Consider the following 26,749-nt stretch of genomic DNA (forward strand, 5'->3'; position numbering starts at 1 on the left):
TTTTTACCTGGAGTACTTTATAGTATTGAAGTTCAAATTAAAGCTTCTTATACATTTTTTTTGCAGAATGTGTCACTGAAAACCCTCATTGTAATGTGTTGTAAATCCTTTTTATTTCCTAGAATCCTTATTTCAAATTCTAATGGTGATCAAGCGCTGGTGTTTCTAAGATGTTTCTTTTTGATCCTTTACTTGACGCTGAAGCCTTTAAGGGCATTTTGATCATACACCCATATTTAATTGGGCTTGCAACCGTGTATGCGTAATAAGGGTTATAGATAATGAATGGATGAATGGAATCGGCTCCTAAGTTGCAACAAGAACTGGCCTTGTGGCAGCAATAGTCTGTGGTGGATGGACTGTGTGCCAGTAGAGGAGTCCAGTGCTGATTAAATGCCCAGGATATAGATGATTGAAATGTATGTATGACATGTAGTGAGAAAAGAACAAGGTAAGAGAAAATTAACCAGGTAATGAACAAAATAAAAACTAAAAAAAACAATAGAGTGAAAAGTAACAAAAAGAAGAAAGTAGAGGGACTGAGAATTTTGGGCAAACCCCATTAATAAAATGGTTTAACAATTTAATGTGCTGCACACGTTTTCTAAGAAAGATGCATGCTCATCTTTAAAACTTATTCTGGAACAAAAGAGAAGTCGGAAACAGGGGTAAATGCTCAAACCCTTAGTATTTCCACAAATATTATGTATATATGTAAATCAAAATAAAAATTACTAAGCAAGGTTGTGTTAGAGACACTTATTTATACTTTCTTCACATTGCTTGAAAACAAACGCAGTCTTTTAGAAGACCTAGTCAACAACACTTTTTACGCATTTTTGCACTGCATGAAAAAGGCGGCTGCTGTCATGACCAGCAATTCACATTCCTGTGATCTAACTGCTTTCAGGAGTATGGGTCTGACGCAAATCCTCCTGTGACGCTGCTGACCAATCAGTGGTAATAGCTCTATGTTGTACCTTAAAGTGGTCATCTGTGAAAGATGATAATTTCACTGTTGTTTTCTGTTGTCTCGTCTGGGAACATGCCATCCATCCTCTCACACTTCTTTCTACCCTATGTGATCAATCTCCCGATCTAGATGTCCTTAGTTTTACACAGGTTATGAATGTGAACTTAGGACGCTGCATTTGCGTTCACGGTTTTCCTGTGGAAGATTTTGTTGAAATATTTTTTTGCTCATTGAATTCATGTTACCCATCTATTAATTGAAACAAGCCAGGGGATCATTCAGTTTTGCTCTGTCATATAAAAGGTCCATGCACTCGGCTCACGGAGAGCCTTTTTTTATTCTATCACAATGAAAGTGAATGAAAGAATGGCAGAGGCCTTTTTCAGGCTCTGTGGTTGTCACAAATGTCAGTAAAAAGATGAGAAGCTTAATGAAAACCCCGAGATGTCTGTTTCAACGTGGCTTGGCCCCTCACTCAAGTATCCATTCTTCTTTGAAGAGGTAACTCATTGGGTTTAAAAAAGAAAAAAAAAATCTGCCTGTCTACTAGTCTGTTTCACGGATCGACATCAGGACAGAGGGAAAGTAGGGGGGGTTGCAAGAGGGACTTTCTCATCCATACGTAAAGTTATTTCTGACATTAAAAACACGTTGTGTCAGCATCAGAGACCCGATAAATAAATCTTGGATGGAACTTGAGACGGCTCTTGTCAATGGAAACTTCAATGAGCCACAGACTGCTTTGCTCTACTCCTGGCAGATTTTGATGATGTTTTAAGTCAATCCAGACATGTGCCTTCCTCTTTTTCTTTTGTTTTCCCGAATCTCTGTTCTTTCTCCGTCACTTACTTCAATCCAGAGCTAATAAGGGAAGCTAGTGCAATCGATTTAAACCAGAAGTTTGTTGAGCTTATGTTGTTCCACCACTGCACATGGGATTACATGGACAATTAAAACTTTGATGAGATCAGATGAAAATGAAGTGCCTGAGGTTTGCCCCACCATCAAACAGAATCTCAAATCAACCAAACAAGCCTTTTCTCATCTACTATCACACACACACACACACACACACACACACACAGACACACACACGTGAACACACATACATATCTGGGAACTTGGGCTTCCTTTTTATTCTCACCATGATTCTCCATTCATTATTTCTCTTTATTCACACCATCTAGAAACGGCTGGTGAAAGTTGATATTTAAATGAAATCAGAAGTCAAGTATGTATGCGCCAAGGATTTTCTCTTTGCTGTCAGTTTGAACAGTAGCCCACTTTTCTGTCATGGGAAATAAGATGTGATCCAAGGCATTTTAAACGACATGGATGATCCCTGTACAGTAACTGTAAGTCTGGGTTTAATGTACTACCTTTTATCTTTGCAGTCTGACATTCATTGATAGTTTTGATGGCACTGCCTAACACAAAATCTAATATAGGACTGGCAGAAAAGATGGCATTTGATCACAAAGATTTTTCCTCATTTTTGTAATCTTGGTTCGTCATTGGAAGTTTTTCTATAGTACTTCTCTCAACTGATCTTTCAAGCAGCATGAACAGAGCTGAGAGTCTGTACATTCAATCCTTTGTCATTCAGTGTTTTAATACAACTCATGAGAATATAAAATGAAATGTGATATGAAAACCCGTTGAGGCCGTATTTTATTGAACGTTACCATGGTAAATAGTTGTAGGCCTCCACAATATGTCAAAAGCCGATGTGTTTAGCAGATGTAGGATGATACATCAAGGTATACAAATCACAGAAGGTTCGGTAAAGGACATTTCAGGACGTATATTTAGTCATTGTAATCAGTAAAAACAATTTTGAAGTATAAAATATCTGGAGAATTATTTTGACTTGTTTACTCAAGTCAAAATAATTCTGCGAATGTGGCTTCATGCCTGTGGGCTTACATGACAGCAAGAATGCAATACAGGCTTCATTTTGAAGCTTTAATTGTTATTGTATTAAGTTTTCTCTCTTTATTGTTTGGTTTGAAAAGGACTTCCTCCGTAAATTGTCAACTTAATGGATCACTCTCACTTTAAATCTTCTTTTCCTTTTGGCTACTCTACAGGATTCTTCAGAATCTAACCATCTAACCCTATTCTCTGTGTCTAGTCTTGTTCTCTGTATCACTCTCACTTATAATGTTAAGCTAAACTTAAGTCCTTTGCTAATTTTACTAATTTTATAGAAGCGCCAAGAAAACCAAATTTTAGCCTAAGACATAGGTTTAACCTTAAGCATAGTCAATAAAAGCCTTTATGTTTATGTGGTTGTCGACGATGTTGATAGTATCTCATCGTCTCATTTGATTATTGATAAGTAAGATGGATCTACTCGGTTGCTTTTTTAATTTTCATTCTCACTTTTCCAAAAGTGAAGGGGATGAGAATGTATGTGAAAAAGAGCAAGCATGGGGCGAACGGTGTTTAGTGATGGAGAGGCTGGTTTTAGCATCATTAGCTGCGGTCTGTAGTTTTGGGCATCTCTCATGGTTGAACCGCAGTGAAATTCCATTCTGGTCGCTACATCAAAGCTAGAATACCAATGTTTCTTATGCTAACCATATTTGCCGGTACGGCATTAGGCTTGGGACATGGGAGATTGAGAGGCATGCTCTCTCATCCAAGACTGTGTTTTAATGGCCTATCTCACCACTGGCGAAATCTCTCTTTACAAGTGGCAACGCGGGAATTCTTTATGTCACGGCGCTCGTTTCTCTAGCACTCCTCACACATTTGTCTCTCTGGTTTTCTCGGACCGTCTCATCTATTTCTTTGATGCTGTAACCATTCCTCCCAGTTTGCATTGCATTGGTTTTTCCTATTTTTCACTCTCTTCTCACTTTTTCACTGTCTTCTAAACCCTACTGCCCAGGCCCATTAGTGTTGGCCAAATTGCTTCCGCATGAAGCCTCCTTAATTGTGGTAATTCGGAGGCTGAGGGAACCACAGTTTGAATGAGCTGAGAACATGTGTCACTGCTTTAGTGGGCAGACAGAAAAGCTGGCAGCACCTGGAGGGGGTGGAAATTAAGAAAATTAGACCCCCAGCCTCCGCTACCACCAGCACTTACACCCCATCACTGTCTTTATATCACTATGTATTGCAACAAGTACCACTTGGACACACAACCTCTCATACTCCCCTCCGTGTGTTTATATACGATGTGAAGACAATTATTAGCATGTGTCTTGCACTTTTTATATCTGTCAGGCCAGTAGCGTTAAAACACATGGATACATTAAAGCACTATCCCTGCATTCATTGTAAAGGAATGTGCATATGTATTGATAGGTTTTCTCATAATCGGGAATGTTACAATTTCCGAACCCTTTTTGTAAGTAGTATTATCGATTGCCTGATATCCTGACTAATGTAAAGACTTTCTTCTCAATTCATCCTGAAAGAGATGTTGAGTAGATGTTTTGTTGGCCGTTACGTCAAATGTAAAATACATTTGAAGTAGTATTTGAAATGAGCGGGAGTAGCACATTCTGCAAAATTATGTAATTCAAAGTTTTAAGAAATGAGTTGTAATTACTGTCAAGGATTGAGTGTTGGCTGCTCACTTTATCATTGGCAGAAGAAGAAGAATTCATTGAAGACAAACATATTTGGAGTTAAAAGTGGCTTTCTCTCTGTTTGCACACTCCCATATCTGATTTAATGTCAGTGTTTGCTTCTTCACGAACTACCTTGTCCATTTTTGATTTCCACTGTCTACATGTGTCTTTATTCTTGCTGCGTGTCAGTAGTAGACCAGATGCCAGCAGACCTGCTCCTACTTACTGCTTCTACTTCAGCCCCTCCTGACTTATGAGAGACAGTTATTGTTTCTGCATCAACACTTAATGGCTCAGCTGGCTGCTTTCGGTCTACCCAACTTGTTTGTGTCTACCTCTTTTTGTCGGTTGGACCCCTAGCTGCAATGCCTTTTGCCAGATTCTAAGCCTTTGGTACTACAAGTATCTGTATATTAGGAAATTTTAATCATATACATTGTCAACCCATTGTGATCAAAACTGGCTCCTGAGTAATCCTGATATCTCACTCAAGCCTGACCGCTACACGATTACCTAGGCCCATATTCAGTAGGGTTTTTGTTTGTTTCTTATATTCTTTTTTTTCTTTCTTCCTTTCTTGTTTCTTGCTTTTCTCTTTCTCTCATTTCTTTCTTTTTTTCTTCTGCATTCTACTCACTATTCAGGATGGTAAATCCAGGTGCCCACAGTTGCCTTCATGGCATTTGATGGAGTGCTGTAGCCCCTGGCCCCTAGCTGTGTGTTTATGTGCTCCTTGCACCTGCCCTGGTTTGACAACTTACAGCGCCACACGCATTCATTCACTCAGTCACACGTTGAAAACTCTCACACGTCTGGTTGTAATACACACACTGCTTAACACACATATACCAAACTGAATACCACAGTCCAATCCAGCAAACTACCACCCCGTGTGTTATGCTCTTCCTGTGTACCCCATTTTTTATTGTCTTAACAGCTGGCTAAAACATTGTCAAGAACTGGCCATGCAACAACTACCACCCCAGCAGGTGCAATGTGCCCTTTCAGAGATCTGTGCGGGTAAAGGGGATATTTTACAGTGATACCCCTATTGATAGTTATTAAAGAATGAACAAAGGCGTGAGGATAACCTCAGCCATATTGAATTGCCTCCAAAAATTTTTGAGAAAAGCATCAAATATGTAGGGAAATACTTGTTGGTAAGGAGCCTTACCCATCACTGCCCCCTCCTCCCTCCGCCTTTTCTCCAGACCAACTGGCCATTGGATCTGGAAATCCAATCTTAGCAATACCCTGTTTTGTCAGCGCAAAAAGAAATCGCCTGAGAGTGTTGTTTTTCTGATGTATTAGAGATTTTGCACATTAAAAGCCCAGTTGAGAATTATTTAGAATATTTGTTTTTGCTCATTAATTCATGGATCCCCCTGTTTGAATTTCAAATGCTCAAAAATATCACAATAACATTAGATATGATAGTAGTGATAATAAGGAAAAGACATGAGGAAAAGAAACAGCACTTTTGACCAAAATGCATCCTGTCTTTAACCTTTATAAGATCAGCTATGATAAAACTTGTCATCACTATGTGTAAATTAAATCAAATATTTAAGATGGATGACTAATACAATAAAATGCTGGAGTCATTTCTGTAAATTGAAATGTTATTCCAAACTTGTCAACTTTATTCTTTTGAATCAATAATTGTCTTCATATTTCTTGAAATGGTCCGTAATGCAACAGGTGTTGAACCATCTATAGATGGAAACACATTTAGATGAATGTACATTACAGTTTTATAAGGTATTCTGAGGTCATCTAGGAGACGAATAAAACTGAAGTAACACTAATGGCTGCATATGCAGCTACTGCATTTTGACCCACCATACTTTTCTCTTTCATAATGTCACCCTCAATTCCTGCGAGTGTGGTGGTCAACATGGTGCTGCTGGTGAATGAGTCACTCGGAACTAGAGCTTGTACGGCTTCTCGTGCCAATATTCTTCCTCGGTCTTTTGGCAAAGAATACATAATTTGAAGTCATATCAGTGACTAGGACGTCAACAGTTTATCCTTTTTGTCTATCTTGTTATCCACCAACAATGGCTGGATGATTTGGGATTTTTAGCTGTGTTCAGGTAATGTGCCATGTGGGCACAGAAAACAGGCAACTGAAAGTGTATAGGAATAACTCAAAACAGACAATTGTATAGTTGGAACTTCAAATGAATTAAGTGGCAAGCAAGAAAAACAGAAGTATGGTTATTAACCTTCCCATCCTCCATCTGGTCACATCATGAGAGGAAGAGGTGCCTGAGTAATTTGTCTGAGAGAGGGAGAGGAGGGAAGTCAGTGGTTAAAGATTTTGGCAATTGCCAGTAATTCCCTTGGTTAAACGTGCTCTTTAAATGTTTCTACCTGAATTATTCCCTCATTGATCTCCCTGCTCTTTTGAATTAAGCCTGCCTTGTCCAAGCACTAGTTGAGTAAGGTCAGCTACAGTAATCATACCATAGTCTTATTTTTCCCTCCTGAAAGACATATACAAATCATGCAAACTTTAATTTAAAAAAAAAGCATCAGCGTGACCAAAGTTTATGCAGCTTTCAGACATTCTACCCCAAGGGACTAGAAGAAAGGAGGGGAAGTTAGTTTTTTTTAGGAGGAACAACTTCAAGGATAGAAGGTTGTGGAGTGTTGATGGAGCAGAGAAAGCATCATTTTCTCCCAGTTTTCTGATAAATTCTAAAGTTCCAGAGAGGTTGTCAAGTAAGAACCATAGGGTCTCTCACAGGCTTCTTAATAGGATACACTAAAGATTTAGTGTCTGTGTCACCAGTGGACTATAAATTCCTGACATCCAGTGAAATGTTTTCATTTGTACTTACTTTATTTCTGACTTGTTTATCTTAGTATGACATGGCCAACATTTAACAGAAAAAGACACAGTGAGTTGTAGTCTTAGTGTAATGGGACTTGTAGAAAATGAAGTGTTATCACTGTAAGAGGGGATTATTTTGAGAAGTAAAGCCTTATCGGAACAGGTGATGTAAGAATGTTGTGTGATTTTCTCAGACAGCTCCAGCTTACTGGAAGAATGTGCATGTGATGAATGAATCCTCCTCTCTTCTCTCAACAGGCGGTTTGGCACATAACTCCCTAAACTCTATAATATCTTATGGCCATCCAGATATTACTCCTTACTCCTCCAGTTAGAAATTGCCTCTCACCATAGAAATAACATTGACATATCATAATAGTGAGTATGTAATCCCCTTCTTACCACAGTGCAAATCATTTCATTTTGGAAAAATGGCAGACGGAAGGTTCTTCCACTCTAGGCTGCCATTAAGAGAAATAATCATAGAGTGAAGAGCACTTGATGCTTCTGTGATGTAATGCTTGTGTTTGGTGAGCTATATTTGACACTAAGCTGGATACAGGAATGACTGTATTGGATATTGTTTTGAAAGTTATATCCTATTCTCATCGTTCAAGTTCTTTTACAAAAAAATTAATTTGGTTTCTTATAATATGACATTGTATTGCTCCCCCCACATATCACAGCTTTTTAAAACAGTAGGACTTAGATGTCATTATATGTCCAATTTCCATCCCTTATTCTGATTATCTACTATACTCATTCATCCATAAATACACACAAATAGCATTATATTAGCAACAAAACAGATTAGACATTTACTGATGATAGCATATTTAAATCATCTGAGTCAATTTAGGATCTTGACTCAAAAGGCAGTAGTTAATATTTTTCAAGTCGCATCCTAATGGAATTTCATTTTATTTTCGTTTTCATTTCTTTCGCATCGTAGAAATAAAAGTCTGAGTGTTGCATTCCCTCTAGCTCCGTTTTAGAGCCCAGGCTTCCCAGAACATCGGAGAAAAAGGGTCAAGAACAATTAAAGCCCAATCAAGTGTTTAACGAAGCCACCGCAGCGGTGTTTAAACCTGTCAGACTGCACTTCATTTTTTTCACTCCCTCTCCCCTTTTCTCTCTGCCTTTTTTTTTTATTAGGTGTGAAATCTCCAGGCCCGTCACCGACTCTTGAGGGCTCGGTCCAAAACCTTGAGCTGAAGTTCTGCAGCCGTGCGATGGTGAAATGCGCCTCAGGAACCCTGGGAGCTGTAAAAGTGTGTGCCAGGACCCCAGGTGTGTGCAGCTGTGCCCTGTTAAAAGTTTATTGCCTGTGTAGGAGGGAGAGACAGACTAGACTCTTCTTTTTCTTTCTTAAACTTATTCTTTTACAAACTCCACCCTCTCTCTCTTTCTGTTTTCAGTCTCTATGTCATTTTTTCCCCAAATGTGTGATTAAGTTGCTGTCATCTCTCAGGACATTGTCATTTGACTGTGGCCATATCATTGTCGGCAAGGATATTATTGGAACTAGAGATCACTAGGTCACACTCCACATATGATTCCAGGGAGCTTAGATCTACTGCAGCTGTTGATGCATAAATACAATCAAAATTGAAGTAGCAGTAATTCTACCAGATGATTGCCTGAATGAAATTAAGATGTATCCTTCACAATATTTCCATTTGCTCAAAAGTCGCTCAAAATTATTTTAATTCAGTCTTGGCGTCTTTTATTGAAGTTGCAGAAATTGTTTTATTATAATGGACATGTGTGATATGTCTATCACTGCTGTGCCGCTCTGAAATCTTTGCATGTCTATTTAAATTAAAAAAAAAAAAATCATTTGGGGGAATCGTTATTTAGACTTTGACTGCTTTTCATCAGGTTCGGGGGAAGGAATTAAGGAGAAGCTGGTCCCTCTGATCCAGGGCCCATCTGACACAAAAGACCTTCATATGAGCCGCTGGCTAAATGAGAGCCGCAAGCCTGAGTCTCTGCTGGCTCCAGACCTGCTGGCATTTTCTGTTCAGGTTCCTCAGCCAGGAGATGATTGCAGGAATTCAGGTAAATGCTACTGAAATATTTAAAGTACTTGCAAAACATTTTCTTCTCTGCCCACCACCCTTTGGATCATGGGTTTATTGTTTGCTCAGGCTTTATTTGTCAGTATTCCATGTCCAATTTGGGCGATGTCTGACTCCACCCTGTTCTGCTACTTCTTTGGTAAACCTGATGACTGTGTTCAATGCCGGGATGCTTTTGACAGGATATGTTTGTCTTAAGAGGACTTGTCAAACAGGCTACTATGGATTAAGAGCCTTTATTTATATCAGAGCCTGCAATGATGTAATGTTGCAGTTTTGATTAGCTCTTTACATCAAAAGGTTAATTTCTTATGGATGTTTGTTTCCCCTAACAATTTCTAAAAGCAATATAGGCTGTAATAACCAAAAAAATAATGTAGTGTCTGACTTGGCAGTTGGACTTCCTGGTATGTTTCATATAGCTGTATCATAAGCCAGGCATGTCCTCACCATGTCAGCTTTCAGTGTTGATGTAAGCCAAAGTTTTTCCTGGGGCACTTTATTTTCTTAGCGAGGAGTATGTCATCATTAACCCCCTCCCCATTCCAGACTTTATTTTTGGGCTCACAGAGAACCTTCATATCCTTTGAGATATGATTGACAGTCTCTCCTACATTTTGGACCTCAGTGCTGGTCTCTCTTGGCCATTCCCAAAGAATTCCTTTTCACAAACCAGCAGATACAGGAGAATCCTGTGGTTACAATGTAAAACAATACACCTGTAGCACTGAGTCAGACCTGTACATCATTTTTAATACAGAGATGCTGAGATTTCTTGTTTGGCCTTGACTTTTGCAATCCCACGAAGCAAGTACTGAATCATCATCAAGCCCTTGGGTCCTAAATGTGTCAGCACAGAGATGTCAATGGTTGGCCTCAGGTGATTTTAGACTGGGGAGTGGAGATCTGTTGCTAAAGGGTGGAGTTAGGTAAAAGATAGAATTGGTTTGAGGCAGTGGATTTGGCACTTCATCTATAATCAGACTTCTATTGCTGCTCATCAGAGTCCTGTTCCGAGTAACCAGTGAGAACGTGAATCATTGGAAAGCTTGCATTTCATAGACATGTTAGATTTTGATTAACGCTCGCAAAGTGAATGAATATATTTCCTAAAATGTTGCAAAGACATAAGAGAGGATTTTTTTTAAAGAGTTCTATTTCTCACAGAACGTTCTTTGACCATTTTCAGACTCAGATAATTTTGGTCAGTCAAACAATTCCCATGATGTAGAGAGCACATTATTTTAGCATAAAGATGGTGCATATTTTTAAATATTAAAACTTGATCTGAATGAAGAATAGAGGGCCAAAAGGAAGCAAAAAGTGCGGGAGACAAGATTAAGATGAAGGGGAGGTAAGGGGGCTGATTCCCACAAGCATTAGATACAGTATATCTCCAACAGATGTGGGATTGCAGAGATTTGTACTCACAGCTTTGGTACTTTATTATTTGTCTTTTTTTCTTTTCTGTACTTAGTTTCTATTTGAAGAGTGTCATGTCTACATTCATAGATTGTTATAAGTTGTTATTGGCTTGAAGTTTGTAGTGAAGCATGCAGTAATTGGAGCAGCGGAACAATAAATGCACGCACACATTGTGTGTGCGCACGCACGCACACACAAACACACACACACTCACACTCAGACAGTAGTGCAGTATTTCTGCATTGTAATCATGCTTTGACCAACAATCTATATGTCAATACTGTCAAAGTCTGTTGTGTTTTTAACAGTAACAATTTCACCAGTCTGCTACATTTCTGCCTCCCTGTCCATATGTATCTTTTGTCAAGGAAAGAGACTGAGAAGTGTGTGCATGTGTGTATAACACAACATTTTGGATATCTACTTGGATGTCTGTGTTTTGGACAGCGGTCAGGCTTACATCAAAGCTTTGGGTCAGTCCACATGTCCCCGCTGTCATCCACAGAGTGACTGGGAGCCTGTTAGAGCAGTGTTAATGGAATGATGAATGCAACGCTTCATTCAGCCAAAGATGAAAGGTGGAGTAGCACCATTCTAAATGAGTTGCACCCCTTGCTCCCATAGGACCAACTCAGAGGCTCAACATTTTGCGATCATGACACTTCTGAATTGTTGGAGCACTTGGCCTTGGCATCAAACACATTTTATTCGTCCCATGTGGGCCTGTTGATTCCATTTAGCAAATTCTTGAACTGTGATCATAATATATGGAGTGCGGGACTCTGGTAAGGGACTAAGAGAAAAATTACTCTTTCAACTGGAGACATACTGAAAACATTAAGATAATGAGTTACAATCAACTTTTACACTTTATTCTACATTTGATAAGCTGCTTCTGGTTTTTGTATCCATACAACACAAAAGTTGATCTATCTGACCCATTGTCAAAGCAGTATATTTATTTTAGAAAGAAATGAGGTGGGGAGTGTCGGTAATAAGTATCAAGCTACCAGTGTTGAATAAGTGAAAGCTGATGTCTGAGGGTAATTCTGATATGATATATTTGGTCTGAAGCTGTTGTAATAGAAGCTGATTAATCAACCAAGCCTATAGCACTCTTGCCAAAGCATCGTGTACACACATACATGCACGCATGCAAGCATGCAAAATACGCACACATTCACAAATATATATCTTCTTTGTTTGTTTTTATGCCATATATTCCCACTTCATCCCAACCAAGCATCTACTGTCTGTCTGATTGTTTTCCAATGAATTGAAAACAATTACCAATTTACTTTAGAGGATTATGAAAGTGACAAAAAAAATGACAGACATTTTCAACAGCATCAGGATTGGATCTAATTAAATGTAACCTGCCCATACCTGATTTGTCACACACACATTATACGATAATTTCCAGAAAAAACAAATTACTTCAGCTATACGCGCAAACATAACATTTAATGTAGATTACGAGTTTTTATTGTTGCTGGCCCGCTTGTACCAATTGGGCTGGCCATTTTTGCATATTTTCTTTTGCCTACTGCCTCCATATTCAGGATAAAAGCAGTTTTGTTGCCCATCCCTGTGTCTGTCACCTCAATTATCTTTTAACCAAATGAAATGGTATGAATGGATATTCTTCGTAGGCATCAAATGAAGTCAAGGGATCTAAGCAGTGCTCATATATTATCAGAGGTTCAATTGCATTCTTGCGAGTACCAGTCCAACAGTCATAACCAGTAACTGAGTCATTTATGATTTTGTGCTGAAAATCTGAACAACCTATAACTGTTTTTACATATGTATAGGATTCAGAGTAGAATTGGGCCTAAGAGATCACTAGGAATAGAAATTCTTGACCATGTCACTCATAATGACCTCCTAGTCTTCTCAGGAGACAGCTTGATCATTTCTGTCCACAGACAGTGGCTGGCTGACTATCCTCTTTGGCTTTGTGTGGTGGCTGTCGTTGCTGATTGATGGGAAAGACTATGGGGGCCTTGGACAGGGCCAATAACAGAGAATAGAGGGACAAGTGAGGAGCTGGGCTTTTTGCTGAACTGCAGGGTGAGCAGCAGCTTGCAGGTGTTTCCCTCTATACTCCAACACTGTGACTTGAATTGGAGGAGGAATGATTGGGTCGGCTGGGCTTTATGGTCATAGAGAAGACAAAAAAAGAAAGTGTGTGAGTGAGTGAGTGAGGAATAGCATGTGTTCTCCCCAGGCACGCCAGCAGCTGTGAGACAATGATTTATGCTTTTCTCAGAACTTTGGGATCTCAAGATGTTACATTTAATCAAGCACACTGAGAGTAGAGCAAATGTTAAAGATGTTCCCTATAAAGTCCTCAAGTTTTGATCTCTTTACCAAACCATGGAAGCTGTGGGAGTAGGGGCGAAACAGTGATCTTAATTTAAACATACTGGAAAGAATTATCAAAGCTTTATAGAATTAATCCCCTGCTGATATTCAAGGCACTGTAATGCGATACAATTTAGCTTCACAACAGATATTAAATGTGCATTTTCAGGAATTAATGATTTACACTAGCCGGATTTGGTCCACATTCCTGTGGACCAAATTCAGGAAAATGAATTATGTTACCGTCAATAGTTAGTCTCAAGGCAGTTTCATTACCTTTTATGTAGTTTGTGTGTGTGTGTGTGTGTGTGTGTGTGTGTGTGTGTGTGTGTGTGTGCGCACGCACACGCCTGTGCATCTGTCCTTCCATCCATCCATCCATCCATCCATCCATCCATCCATCCATCCATCCATCCATCCATCCATCCATCCATCCATCCATCCATCCTGAGAGACCTGTTCACAGCAGTTAGAGACAGGTGGGATCTTACAATATGAGCCTGCAGACCCAAAGACTAATGAGAGCAGGTGGGAATGAAGCGCCGCCTTACTTTGATCTGACCCCACGTACACACTACACACACTCGGCTGTGCATTACCAGATTTAAATACTTGCCACATATGTTCTCTTTTTTGAAACTGTAGCCATTGAATGGGCTGCATTATAGATGAGGTGTGAATTTTGGGATTTCCCGTAGTGGCTTCCTCCATTATAAATTTTAAAGGCCTTAAAAGGCCTCTAAAGGACTTTCATATATCTATCTATCACACTCTTTTTCAATAATTTGCATGTTAAATCCATTACAACTCCAGTGAGTGTAAAATAAACAGTCTGGCTTCATCTTCAGCAGCAGCATGATGGTTTTAAGCCGCTGAATTGTGATTTCTTCGGCAAAAAGACTTACAATAGACAAGCAGGTTTCAAAGTGTTGTACTTTTAATGAGAAAACACCATAAAGCAATCTATTTAGCTAATCTCAAAGCAAATTGAATGGCTCTGGGACTTTTTAGACCAGATCAGAATCTGATTAACAGATTCTGATGCCCTCTTAGGTTTTGTGAATTGAAATACACTGCTCAAAAAAATAAAGGGAACCCTAAAATAAAATCCTATATTTGAACGAATGATATATTCTTATTAAATATTTTGTTCTTTACATAGTTGAATGTGCTGACAACAAAATCCCTCAAAAATTATCAATGGAAATCAAATTTATTGACCCATGGAGGTCTGGATTTGGAGTCACGCTCAAAATTAAAGTGGAAAACACATTGATCCAACTTTGATCTAATGTCCTTAAAAGAAGTCAAAATGAATCAGTCGTGCTTTCTACGTGAACAGTTTGATTTCACAGAAGTTTGATTGACTTTGAGTTACATTGTGTTGTTGAAGTGTTCCCTTTTATTTTTTTTTTGAGCAGTATATTTCATTCTGTTTATTTATTTAAGTGTCCAAATCTTCCAGACAGCCCTGGCCATCACAACCAACAGTCAGTGTGTGAGAAGCAGAGCAGGTAATGTGGAGATTAGACCCGAGGGAACCCACTCAGCACTGGCTCTTGAGGTCAATCACAGCCCATTATTGGAGTTGTTCATCTGTAAAGTGTTGGGCTACTTAGGCCAATCTCACAGTGCTTAAAGACCGGCTGGAGCGTGAGGCTGAGGGTCGGAGGGGGGGTAGAGATTCGAGACAACATACAGGGGGATAAATCTTGCACTGAGGTCAGGGTTAGGGTGGAGTGTGGCTGGGGCTGGCTCTCCTGTTTAGGCTGACCCCTACATTTACATGATATCACTACTTTCCTTTTTGCCCAGAACTAGTTTTCCTTGGATGCACACCGTGAATGCACAGAAGCTCGGACCATACACAAAGTGGAGAGCCACCAAGTACAAATCGAAATTTAAGTTATCCCATAAAGCGATGAAGTACAGAAAAAAAAAAAAAATTAAAAATGGGTAACTGGTGTCAGTAATGTAATGAATACTAGGGTCTCAGTGATCATATTCCTTCAGAAGATTAAGGGAACACAAATGGAGCTTGGTTGAGTGATGTTTTACAGTGTACCTAGAAATCAGTTTGAACCCAGTTGAAACAATACCTTCTACAATATTCTGGCCGTGAACCAAACATGTTAGGAAATCTTGATCATTTCATAAATTGAGTGGTTCTTAGTTAAATAACTGCACCGCTGTGATGCCTTGTTTTGCCTCCAACAGCACACTAAAATGTGAATTTTCTTTAATGTTTTGCAACAGAAGCTCATCATGTAAGCACAACAATGAATCTTTTGATTACCTTTCCTAAAAGATTTGTGCCTCAGGAATCAGCAAGATATCACAGCACATTTATAGCTACGTTTTGAAAACTCTTCATGAAAAAGGCACTAATGAAGGAGAGGGAGATAATGATTTGGCCTTGAAGATTGTGAAGAGGTCATTCAGGGTCATCGCTGTTTCACTTCTATTAGTTATCATTTAAAATCCTTTTTCACCGTGTGAAAGTGGAGATGCAATTAGTCCTTTCATAACGAAGATGCAGTTCTTCTTTTGTACATCATCTCCACACAAACACATACACACACATACATACATGTATATCACAACCTGAACAAAACATTTATTTATTACATAATATATCTTAAATGTAGCTCAAACAAATTAGCAAAACAGAAAAAGCCTCTTTTTTGAGTATTGTGGAGTCTTTTGGGTACTGATTTTCAATTCAGCGCCCAAGTCTATAGGTTGGAATTTCCACAAATCAAGGCCTGCTGCAGTGGATCATCTCTTGAGTGCATCCTGCTTATTTTATTGGAAGCCACATTCAGTTAGCAAGGTGCTTGATCTATATCATACCTGCAAAATTCACAATTCACATGATCCAATACATTTGGAACAGAGTTTTGTGATGTTTTGAATGGCCTCAGCCAAAAATTATATTAAATACAGATGATTGCCAACCACAGTGGACACTGTCTGTGGGAGCACTATATCAAATTAGTAATGCTGTACATTGCAGATGAGACCCTTACCTAAAAGACATTATGTAACTAACTGCTGCCAGCCCACGAAGAGTCAAAAGGTTTCCCTTTTTTGTGACAATAAGAGACTTGTTGATATTTTCCACTTAACCATTTCCTATTTTTTTATGTTAATAAATCTAATAAAAACTGTAAACTACAGAAGAAGTGGTGCACCTGGCCATTATGCAGATGACTATGAAGGACATTTCCATTTAGTTAAAAAGTGAACTCAAAAACCCAGTCTGGTACTGTTTTTCTTTCTCAACACTTGAAGCTTTAGACACCATTGACACCATGACCAAGCATATGTTGTAGCAACCTCATTAGTTGCACAGATATGTGATACTGTCGAGATGAATGATAAAAGCCAACAAACTCTTCAAATGGCTAATTGTCAGTGTTTTGTTGAATGACTGTTAACATTTAAGGCTCTGTCAAGTTAGTGACGTTAGCAAGCCTTGGGATGAAGAACTACAATCAGCCATTCGGCACAATGCTGACAGAATTTGAACAACAAATGGGTATTTCTTTAAGTGGTAGTAACATAGAGCTACTGGATTTAATTCTGAGTGGAAGGTCAACCCTTTAAATTGTGACGTAACAATACAAGACACAATCGAGATCTGAAATATGTTTCTGTTTATTTCATTAGTGCATTGGCATACTGTAGCAGAAAATACTGCCATTAGGTTGAAACTTTGTATGTGACCCACGTCTGTTTTAAGTGGATTGAACATGTCAATCACAAATATGTGCTTCTGAGTATGACCCCACCACAGATGTCAGTGCAAATTCATTTCAAAGAACACTGCTGAAAGATTGTCTAAATGTCCACTTACTATAGCTTCACGCAACAGCAGTAACCTTTGTCTACAAAACATATGCACTTCAGATGTAGGGAGTGTGTATTGAGTCTCTTTGCAAAAGTAACTGGCCAGCGCACTAGCGTAAAAACATTTTATTTTACTTTCTCTCCCTTTTTTTAAAAAGCTTAACTCCATATCTTGTAGCACACTTTGATTACCGGCCTTTTTATGTGTGTGTGTTTGGTTGCGTGTATGTGTGAGTGAGTGGGGAAAAAGCCTTCCCAGAGGGTGAGTTGTGTCTTTTTTTTGCAGTTTTTTAATTTTAAAAATGGATTTAAGGTGAGATATCAAATGACAGTGTTTTACCTGTCTTAACTGTATTCCCTTTTTGAGGTTGAGGAATATGCTTCTGGAATGGATCATTTTGGTTCTTAGCTATTTGGGCTCCGTTTTAATGTGTCTTATTTCTTGTCAATAAAATTTTAATTCATTTTGGATGTGTTAGCAAGATATTATGTAAAGAGCCTGACAAACTTACTATACCTCATATTCAATTTTACGCAGAACCATCATAACACACACACACACACACACACACACACACACACACACACACACACACACACACACACACACACACACACACACACACACACACAGACTCAATTGATATTATTTTGTCAGTTATATATATATAAACCTTCATTATTCAATAGTATTTAAAAAAAAGTCGCCATTTTTCGAAACTTAAATACAGTGCATCTTGGGTTCATTTGCTGAGTTGGGAAGTGGCTATGCTGACTATTAGATTATTTTGACAGTAGTAATCCAGAGTTATACAAGTTGTTTACACTTTATCCAGCTCCAGGCTGAGTAGAAGAGGTGGAGGAGGTCAATTTAGTTAACCTTATCTAATTGAATGTTGTCTGTGGATCAAAGGTCGCCACATTCCACACAGTCAGATCAAACATCACACTACACAATCAAAACAAGTGGCTTCCCCAGATCACCTAATCGGGGGCTTGGGTTTTATTTTCACACATTAGAGGGGATAATGCCCAGCCTTGACTGTGAGAGACCAGAACATTGTCTTTACTTGGATTAGTGAAAATCATGTTATAGCTTCTGAAATGCTCTGATACATAATTTGTTATTTTTTTCTTCATACTACTCAGGTTATTATAATAGTAGATCAATTTTTCCCAATCAAATATGTAAGTTTTAATGTGACAGAAAATTATACTTAGACAAAAACCTATTACTCTTGTTGATTGTCTTTAATGTCTTCTCTTTGATATTTAAGCCAAAAGTTAAAGTAAAACATGTGCTGATACAATGGGCTATTAGTTGCCCTCTCCTTTTTTAAATTTTTTTCCAACCCATAAATTCAAAGTTTGGCCATAAGTGAATGTTTAGCATTTTCATTCTTTCAAGTCTTATTTTGCTGTTCTAGCTATATGCGAGATCAACCCCCTCCCTTACATTATTAGAAGTTGGTTACTGATTCATGCCCATTCACAGTTCGACTACTAAAGTAACTTACCGGCTAACCAGAGTTCAGACAGATGCTGAATAGTACCAGCAAACCAGTATTGAGAATAGCTGGCAGGAGTTCTGTTCCGGTAGCCAAGCCAATATGTGCTTCACTGCTTGAGTGCCCAACAGAAAACACTCTGTGGGCGTGGGAAGGGGATGAGAGCCCATTAGCTTCTTCACAGCTCAACTGCTGCAGCATGCCTCCTCCATCGTACAATGTCCTTCCAATCGTCTCATATCCCTCAGCTTCCCTCCTATCATTCCCTTCTCAACAAAGTTTCCAAGAGTACGATGTTGGTCAAATCTAAACCAAACATATCTGAATGCTGACACCTGAAAAGTGTTCTAAAAATTGTATTCTTAGAATTCATTTTATACCGGCTTTTGAGAGTGACAGGATTGTCATGGTTATAACAATGAAATTCAATAAACTGAAAGGAGTCAGTGAGTTGTGGTGGACCTTTGGATTATACTAGAGACCATTCCTACTTATTGAAAAATAGTAAAAGAATCCTCTGTAAGAGTGTGAATTCAGAGAACAGTATTAACTTGTATATACATAGTTGATTCTTTTACATCCTTATTTATGGTCTGAGGGCTCTGTTTTTTTCAGGTGGGAAAATTGTCAATAACTCTGCAAGAGCTAAAAGGATAGTACCATGCATTTTATTTATACTCAACTTTGTTTTCAAAGTACCCTGACCCTCTGATATTCAAAATATATATCTTTGTCACATCTAAAGCCACTTTGATTTATTACACTGATGCAGATAGAAGAATGAGTCCTTAGAGACGTCACTGTCTTTTCAAATATTTATCCCCTAAATATAGAAGCAGTCTACCCACTCGAGGATTCTGCATTTCTTCTTGTTGTGTACGGAAAGCTTGTATCTGTTCTCAGAGATGTGGACCACACAGGATCACGTTGACTTGACTTTCTACAAATTAAAAACAAAAAAAGGAAATGAATACTGAGCTGACTAAATTTTTGTTTCAGTTTTAACCAGTAGAGAAATAGGTAGAGCAAAATATTACAAAATAAGTTTGAAATATTAGACATTGTAATTTTATTTTGCTCTAGGCTAAGTGATGATTAGACAGGATGTAAAATACCCATCAATATGAATGCCAAAAAGTTCTTTAAAAAGTATATTGTGGGATAGATTTTTCTTTATTTATCTATTTATTCCAATATTTACAGTTCTTTCTTTACTTGCCTTTATCAGCGTGAAGTGGTCAGGTCTGGCCAATAATAGGTTGAGGAAGTGGTGCTCAGTGTCCTGGTTTATGTCAGCCTGCTGTTCGTGGTGACCTAGGTCAGCAGAGGTCAGCACCTCATGGTGGTACTCCCTTTTGTTACAATATACATCATGGTTTTAGAAGCAGAAAAAGAAAAAAAAATATCTCTGTTTTTGATGAGCCTCCAGGACCTTTAATGGTTTTGTTTTTTTTAAGAAATGTATTTTCCATCCCTGTTGTCATGTGTCTTATTCAAGAATCTGGATCATAAGACCTGATAATGCTGTTGTTTGTTAGTGATTTAGTGTATAGGGTCTCCTACAGTCAAAATGGAGTATATTGACCTTTTCCAGAAACCTGTACTGGACCAACCCCCCCACACACATGTACACTTGCAAACACACACACACACACACACACACACACACACACACACACACACACACACACACACACACACACACATACACATACACACACACACACACACAGCCTCACCCCACTTAACCTTCATTCACTCCCCTGCCAGGTTGGGCAGGAATGTTAATGGAAGCTGTCATTGAGAACAGATTTGAAGGGTGATTGGGTCCTCCATTCAGGGCAAGATGCAGTGACAGAGGTTCTGGCCGAAAAAGAGTTATAGTCTCCTGGATGGGGAGAGCATCCAGCTCTCCTGGGCCCCTCAGCCTCTCCAAGAAACCTGAGCCTTAGTGTTTCTGAAAGGCGGACAAGGCCTTCTGACTGGTCATCTTCAATTCTGCTTAAGTTTTATGGCAAGATGTCATTCTTTGACTCTGAGGACTCCAATTCTTTGTTCTATGTACTTGGTTTTCCTTTCCATTGTTTTAGACTGTGTTTTACACAGTTTTCTCAAAACTTTGTAGGTTTGAAGAGCAAAAATGCTACTAAAATCAACATTTAAATAAAACTTGATCACTTTAACTAAAATGTCTGTTTACTTTTTTCCTTTTTTTTCCATTTTTTCGTAATCCATATTGCTTTTAGTTTGGTGTTATCAGCCGCATCAGTATTCTAGGGTTACTGGTTCCCATGCTTCACAGGAAAAGAAATAAAAGACCATTGCCCCAAATTTATTTTATGAACTATAAGTGTAAATTTCAACATCAGAATGTATTTGATATTAGATTATAATGAATGAAAGAGAATGGGATGCCGATGGAGATAGACTGAACAAGCAACACACTCATTACAGAAATTAATAAGGTTAACATTTTCACCACGAAATATGAGCCTGTGTTTTGAAAGCTGTGGCTAATGTGTCTTGGTGCCCACAGTCTGTATTAGCTTAATCAGGGTTCAGACTGAACAGTCTGGAGTGAGGAAGTATAACACTGAGGCTGGGGGCTACGTCCTTGCTTCTGTGAGACTGACATCAACAGCTAAGGTGCAGACTTCCCTCCTGGGCCTTGGACCTCTGAGCCCCTTGTCACCTACATGGTTGACAGCACCATTAGGGCTTTTCCTCTGTGGTATGCCTGGGAAAGACAGGGCCTCTAACAAAAGCTTTGCACAGTTTGGATATGAAACCACTTGTTCAAGATTGGTTTGGCAACTTTCACGTGTTTAGGTCAACAATGATCATATTTTTATCTGTTCATAGATTATTTCTATTTTGTTCTAATGTCAAAATATTCCCTATAAACCATCCACCTATTCATGACTTAGTGGGGGAGGGGGGGAACTCTCCGAGTTATCAGAAACACCAACAAGTAACCAGCAGGCAGTTCATTTATCTGATTGACGGCGAGATGAAAGCAGGGGCTCACTGAAAGATTACTTTTGGTCCAACTGTGTGTGTGATGTGTATGTGCTCGGGCTGGGATGTAGTTTCCACCCGTAACATTTTCTGTAGTCCTCCTCTGGTTCCTAACTGTCAGAAGCTACTGTTTGTAGGGCTTATGGACTTTTTCCTTTTGCGGTTTATGTCATGCATTACATCAGTAAAATATTGCGTATCATATCTTTCAACTTTTGTCTCTGAGATGTACACTAATATGCAGAGTTCACACAGTGACGCTTACGCTCCTGAAACACAGAAGCAGTTAAGCAACGTTATTGCATCAAGCCTTTGCGAGGGGTGACGTGTGTTTTCTTCTGTTTAACAGAGAATAAATGGAAACATAGCACAACTTCAATAAGACTTACAGAAGAAGTTCCCTCGAGTAAGGGAGTGAGTTGTCTAACTCATAAATGAGTACCGCCTGAATAAATCTCTGAAAATATTTCATCAACCGTTATATTTTGCAGCTTATAGAAGCGCATACAGTCTTGTCGTAGCTCAACAGCATATTGAGATGTTGACACGTTCTTAGTCATTTTTAATCATAAAGAGATTGAGAATGATTATGGATGTGTCTGTAAAGGGTAAAAAAACGAGGGGTTGTGGTAGATGAGGGGAAGTTGGGGAGACTGCTGATTGACTGCTGGATAAGTCTGTTTTTTTTTAAGCTGTCACTGTGAGGCCTGTTTTTTTGACAGGCTGAAGATCCCTTGCCAGGTGCAGTCACTAAATCCATTCTGACTCTCTACACATGGAGATGGATGTCTTGTCTTCATGTGTGGTGCTCTTCTTGTAGAAGGCCAGAACGTGCTAGTTTTTGTTCCACAATAATTTAATGCGACTTTAAGATTACCAATTGAGTCCAATAGCAACAGATCACACATTTAAGGCACCATAGTTTAAAATGTTCAAATAACATTTTTGTTAAAGGAATTTATTTCTTTGCATGTGTAGTACAATGTGCATTGACTTTATGTCCCCCCAATAGGTATTTATGGATTCTGTCCTTAACCTGTTATAATCAAACAGGTGATTTATTGCTTTGACAAAATGTTGAGGAATATAGATCTGAAACCAGCTTGGTGTCCACTGATATTCTCATATGTATTTTAAATTTGTAATGTAACTCTCAGGGAATACGTTATAATTTGAAGGGTAACAATGAATTTTTTTGTAATGCACATGGTGGATGACAGTTGCTTGACCTCCATTCTGGAGACTATTTTATAAGGACACAAGTTAGATATATTACCATTTTTTTGTAGAAGTTATGCCGTTTTTCTCCTTTATTGCTGCCATATCAACACATTGATCTAATTCTCATTTTCTCTGATTAATTGCCATACTTCGTGACTTCACCATTGTCCTTTTGCTGCACTTCGGAATATTTTTTGCATGCAATCATTTTATTACTTAATATAAAACATTAACTTGTAGTCTTTTATCTATACAGGCATGTTCTAAAACTTGGTTGCCTGTGGTATTAATCTTGGAAAAAAATAAATTGCATAAAACCATTGTGCATTAGAACATGTGCATATCAAGCTTGTTTCAGACGTTGTGTGCTTTCTCTCTGCTGAGCTTGGCGGCTCTTGTTAACTTGTTCAGCATAACAGGATCATTGAATCACTCTCACCCTTTCACCCCCATCTGCTTCTGACAGACAGACATCTTGCCTGTGTGAGACAGGCCCTTAATGGGCTCGGCAGCAAAGAGACGTGTGACAATCCTCAGAGGGTGGAAGGTCCTTTTAGTGAACTAATAAGCCAGGCTAATCTGTAAGCCCTATGATGGCCAACACTCTCCCACCACCTCTGCCACCTCCAATGTGTTGGCGACAGCATTTCAGCGCCACTTCTGGATCCTTCTTAGCCTCTGGGCCAGTCAGTCAGTCGCCATGTCACTCTAATCTGCCCAGTCCGTCAGTTTTGTTTAAGAGGTTCTTTAATGCCTGTTGATTAAGGTGTCAAAGGTTACACCATCGTGCTTTTCCACAATATGTAGAGTTGTGTAATGTCGAATGGCAGTAATGTGATACCAAGCAGATGAAGGAATCTCAGCAAAGGAGCTTATCAACCAGCCCTCTGGTTGATTAATGACTCAATTGAACTGTAGAATGGCTTGGACTGCTATATCAAGTCATAGCAGTCTTGGTCTTTGACCTATGTAACCCGTATCAACAATGTGTGTTATTATTTGGTCTGTGCAAGAAATCTTAAAAAAAAAGAAGCATGACACATACTGCATATAGTTATATTTGTCCTCTTCTTAATTCACAATCTATATGTAAAGCCTGTGTTAAACCTGAACCTGTTATACGGGCACTACCTTACATGTTCAAATACAATGCCTACATGTACAAGACTGTCTCCGAAAGTTAGAATATCATGATAAAGTTCTTTATCCTCTGTAATGCAATTAAAAAAACAAAAATTACTTTTTCATGATATTCTAATATTTTGAGATATGATTTTTGAGTTTTCTTAAGATGTAAACCATAATCAGCAATATTAAAATAATAAAAGGCTTGCAATATTTCAGTTGATTTGTAATGAATCCAGAATGTATGACATTTTTGTTTTTGTAATTGCATTATAGAAGACAAAGAACTTTATCACAATTCTCTAATTTTCTGAGACAGTCCTGTATGTGTGTGTGTGTATGTATATGCCACTTTTTACAATTATCTTTTTCTATTTATGAACACAATCCAATATGTTGACTTTTTTCTGAATATTCATCCTTATAAAGAGGGGAAATGAGAAATGATTTTGCATATAAATCATATTGAATATTGCCTAAAATGTATTATCTTCTAACAGAACAAGTCCTTCTGTGAAATTTTTTGGTAGTTAAAATACTTCATATAAATTGTAGCCATGGCTTTTTGTTATTAATCCAAAAGCTAAATTAGAAAAGTATCTGGTGAGTGGTGGTGGGGGGGGGTGCTCCTCCTGCCTTGTAAACTTCGAACCTCTGATGGCCTATTACTGAGTCCCCTGCAGTGACAAGCTGACACTGCTGTTCACACCTCCTTTATCAGCCACCAGTCCTTTTCTGTTATCAGAAACCTTCACAGGAGCTTCCTCTGTGGCCCCGGGGGAAGTTAGAGACACCCAAGGGCTCAGGGTTTGAGCACACTCCGGACAACAGAAATGCACATTTTACAAATGGTCTTATCTTCAGATAGAGTGCTACCCTGTGAGACTGGATGTGAAAACGTGTTAAACACCTGTTTTACAATTAAAGTTTGATCAGGATCTCTTCTGCTTGCTAAAATATGTTGTAATCCAGTGTAATCTTTACATCTGATTTCAGTTGGCTTGTTATGAAGGACAGTGGCTTATCATGGCCTCCAACTGATTTTCCTCAGCTGGTGCCTACACAGTTGGTGGTAGAGTGAATTTGTGAGTGCAGGGCACCAAAAGCAAGATCTACCAGGTTATCAGGGATGTAAAGGAGTATCTCTGATTTTTTTTTCACCCCCCCTGCTGCTATCAGAGGTGTGAACAAGGGGTCACCCATGCCAAGGGGAGTGATAGAACTGCACAGAGCAGCAGGGTGCTGGAGACGGTTGTCAAAGAGACAGACAATGGTGACATGGACGAAAAAAAAAGTGTCGATTCTTGTGTTTACGATTTTAAAGGTCGCATTTTTAAATACTGCAGTGTCAATAGTTATCTTGCACTATGACCTTTAGTGAATAAGGAAAAAAAGTTTTTTCCCCATACATTTTGTTGGTGCAAAAATGTTGTTGGTCATTGGTGCAAAAATAGAGTGGATGTCACAAGAAATTATGATAAATGAGTAATCATTACACTAAACTGCTACCATGACTTAATTTGGAATTTGGGCGGTATTCCCAACCATACACCTGTAGGCGTCAGATTTTTGCTCTGTCAATAAATACTTGTCAGGTGCAGAGACAGGTTGATATATTCAAGGTGAGTAGAAAAGTTATTTGGCAAACATGCCTTTTTACTGAGGGGTTCACATTGAAAAGTGACAGTATTTTCTTTTAAGTAGTTTTCCGCATAATAATTTCAGATGGAAAGCCATCTCAGATTATGGGGTGAAGATTTTGTTTTTGTTATGATATTATGTTATAATTGATAGTGTATCATCATTTAATTTTTTGGGGTAGTTTAGTAGTACTACCGGTATAGAGTAATGTAAACATTTTGCTCATTGACTTATTGTTAGACCCCTTAAGTATAGAGGGTTGGGTTGCGGTGACAGCAGACTGTCAGCTCAGACATCCCCGTCCCCATTTGACACATTCCTAAGTGATCCTTTGGTGTTCCCTGGAGGCCATATGATGATGAGGTCAACTGGATTGCAACTTCTGCAAAAAGCACAGCCACAATTCTGAGGTCCCTGTACTGGACACTCTTCTCGCTGACATTACCTAGAGATCTCGTTCGTGAAAAATCTGAGACAAAGGAATGCTCAAGTGAAGCCCAGCACCCGGCGGAAATGTGTTTGACATTGTGCTGAAAATACAGACACTGCTCTAAGTTGTGCAGAGACCAGATGACTTATAACAATGAACCCGCAACCCTATACTCCCGCATTACATCCCATCGAACACCCCATGGGCTGCAGTCATAACCCTTCTCTAAGACCACAAAACTCATGTAGACAGGATGAGTGTAATCTCATGAGCCTTCCAGGGCCCCTTGGGAGCAAAGTTCTAGGCCACTGCTCCACAACCTGGACAAAATATGTATCGTTCTTCCAGAGTAAAAAGCGCAATAGTCTGCTGTAGTGTCCTTATCAGCACCCGAATATAAACGTTCTCGGGATCTTGACCTGTGTAACCCCCTGTAGTTGGTACATACTCTCCAGTCATGTATTTGGGGACCACCAACCTGGTGTGTCATTTCCGAGCCATCGTTCCTGATCATCGTTGACACTGACAAGGCATGTCAGCAAAGAAACCTACCCACTGTTCTAATGCCTTCAGTATCTTTGGACGTATCTCATCTGCACGCAAACATATCTTTGTATTTTCATTTAAGGACCTGTCTGACATGAACTGACAACATAGCCTTAAGTTGGCATGATCTGAATAATTT

At 38.9% G+C, this 26,749-nt stretch overlaps 1 protein-coding gene across 3 annotated transcripts in view; it reads left to right on the forward strand.

Moving 5' to 3' along the window:
* Positions 1 to 26,749, forward strand: part of vps13b (vacuolar protein sorting 13 homolog B) — a 288,855-nt gene that overhangs the window by 66,193 nt on the left and 195,913 nt on the right. For all 3 annotated transcript variants that reach the window (XM_086154801.1, XM_086154799.1, XM_086154800.1), the window contains exons 18-19: positions 8,552 to 8,686; positions 9,278 to 9,457. In XM_086154801.1, the coding sequence (XP_086010927.1) occupies positions 8,552 to 8,686; positions 9,278 to 9,457 (315 nt within the window). The remainder of the gene's footprint in view (positions 1 to 8,551; positions 8,687 to 9,277; positions 9,458 to 26,749) is intronic.

Source organism: Fistularia commersonii, chromosome 11, assembly GCF_037954325.1.
Source record: "Fistularia commersonii isolate RoL2024-O1a breed Wild chromosome 11, RoL_Fcom_v1.0, whole genome shotgun sequence".
In the NCBI taxonomy this organism is placed as follows: Eukaryota; Metazoa; Chordata; class Actinopteri; order Syngnathiformes; family Fistulariidae; genus Fistularia; species Fistularia commersonii.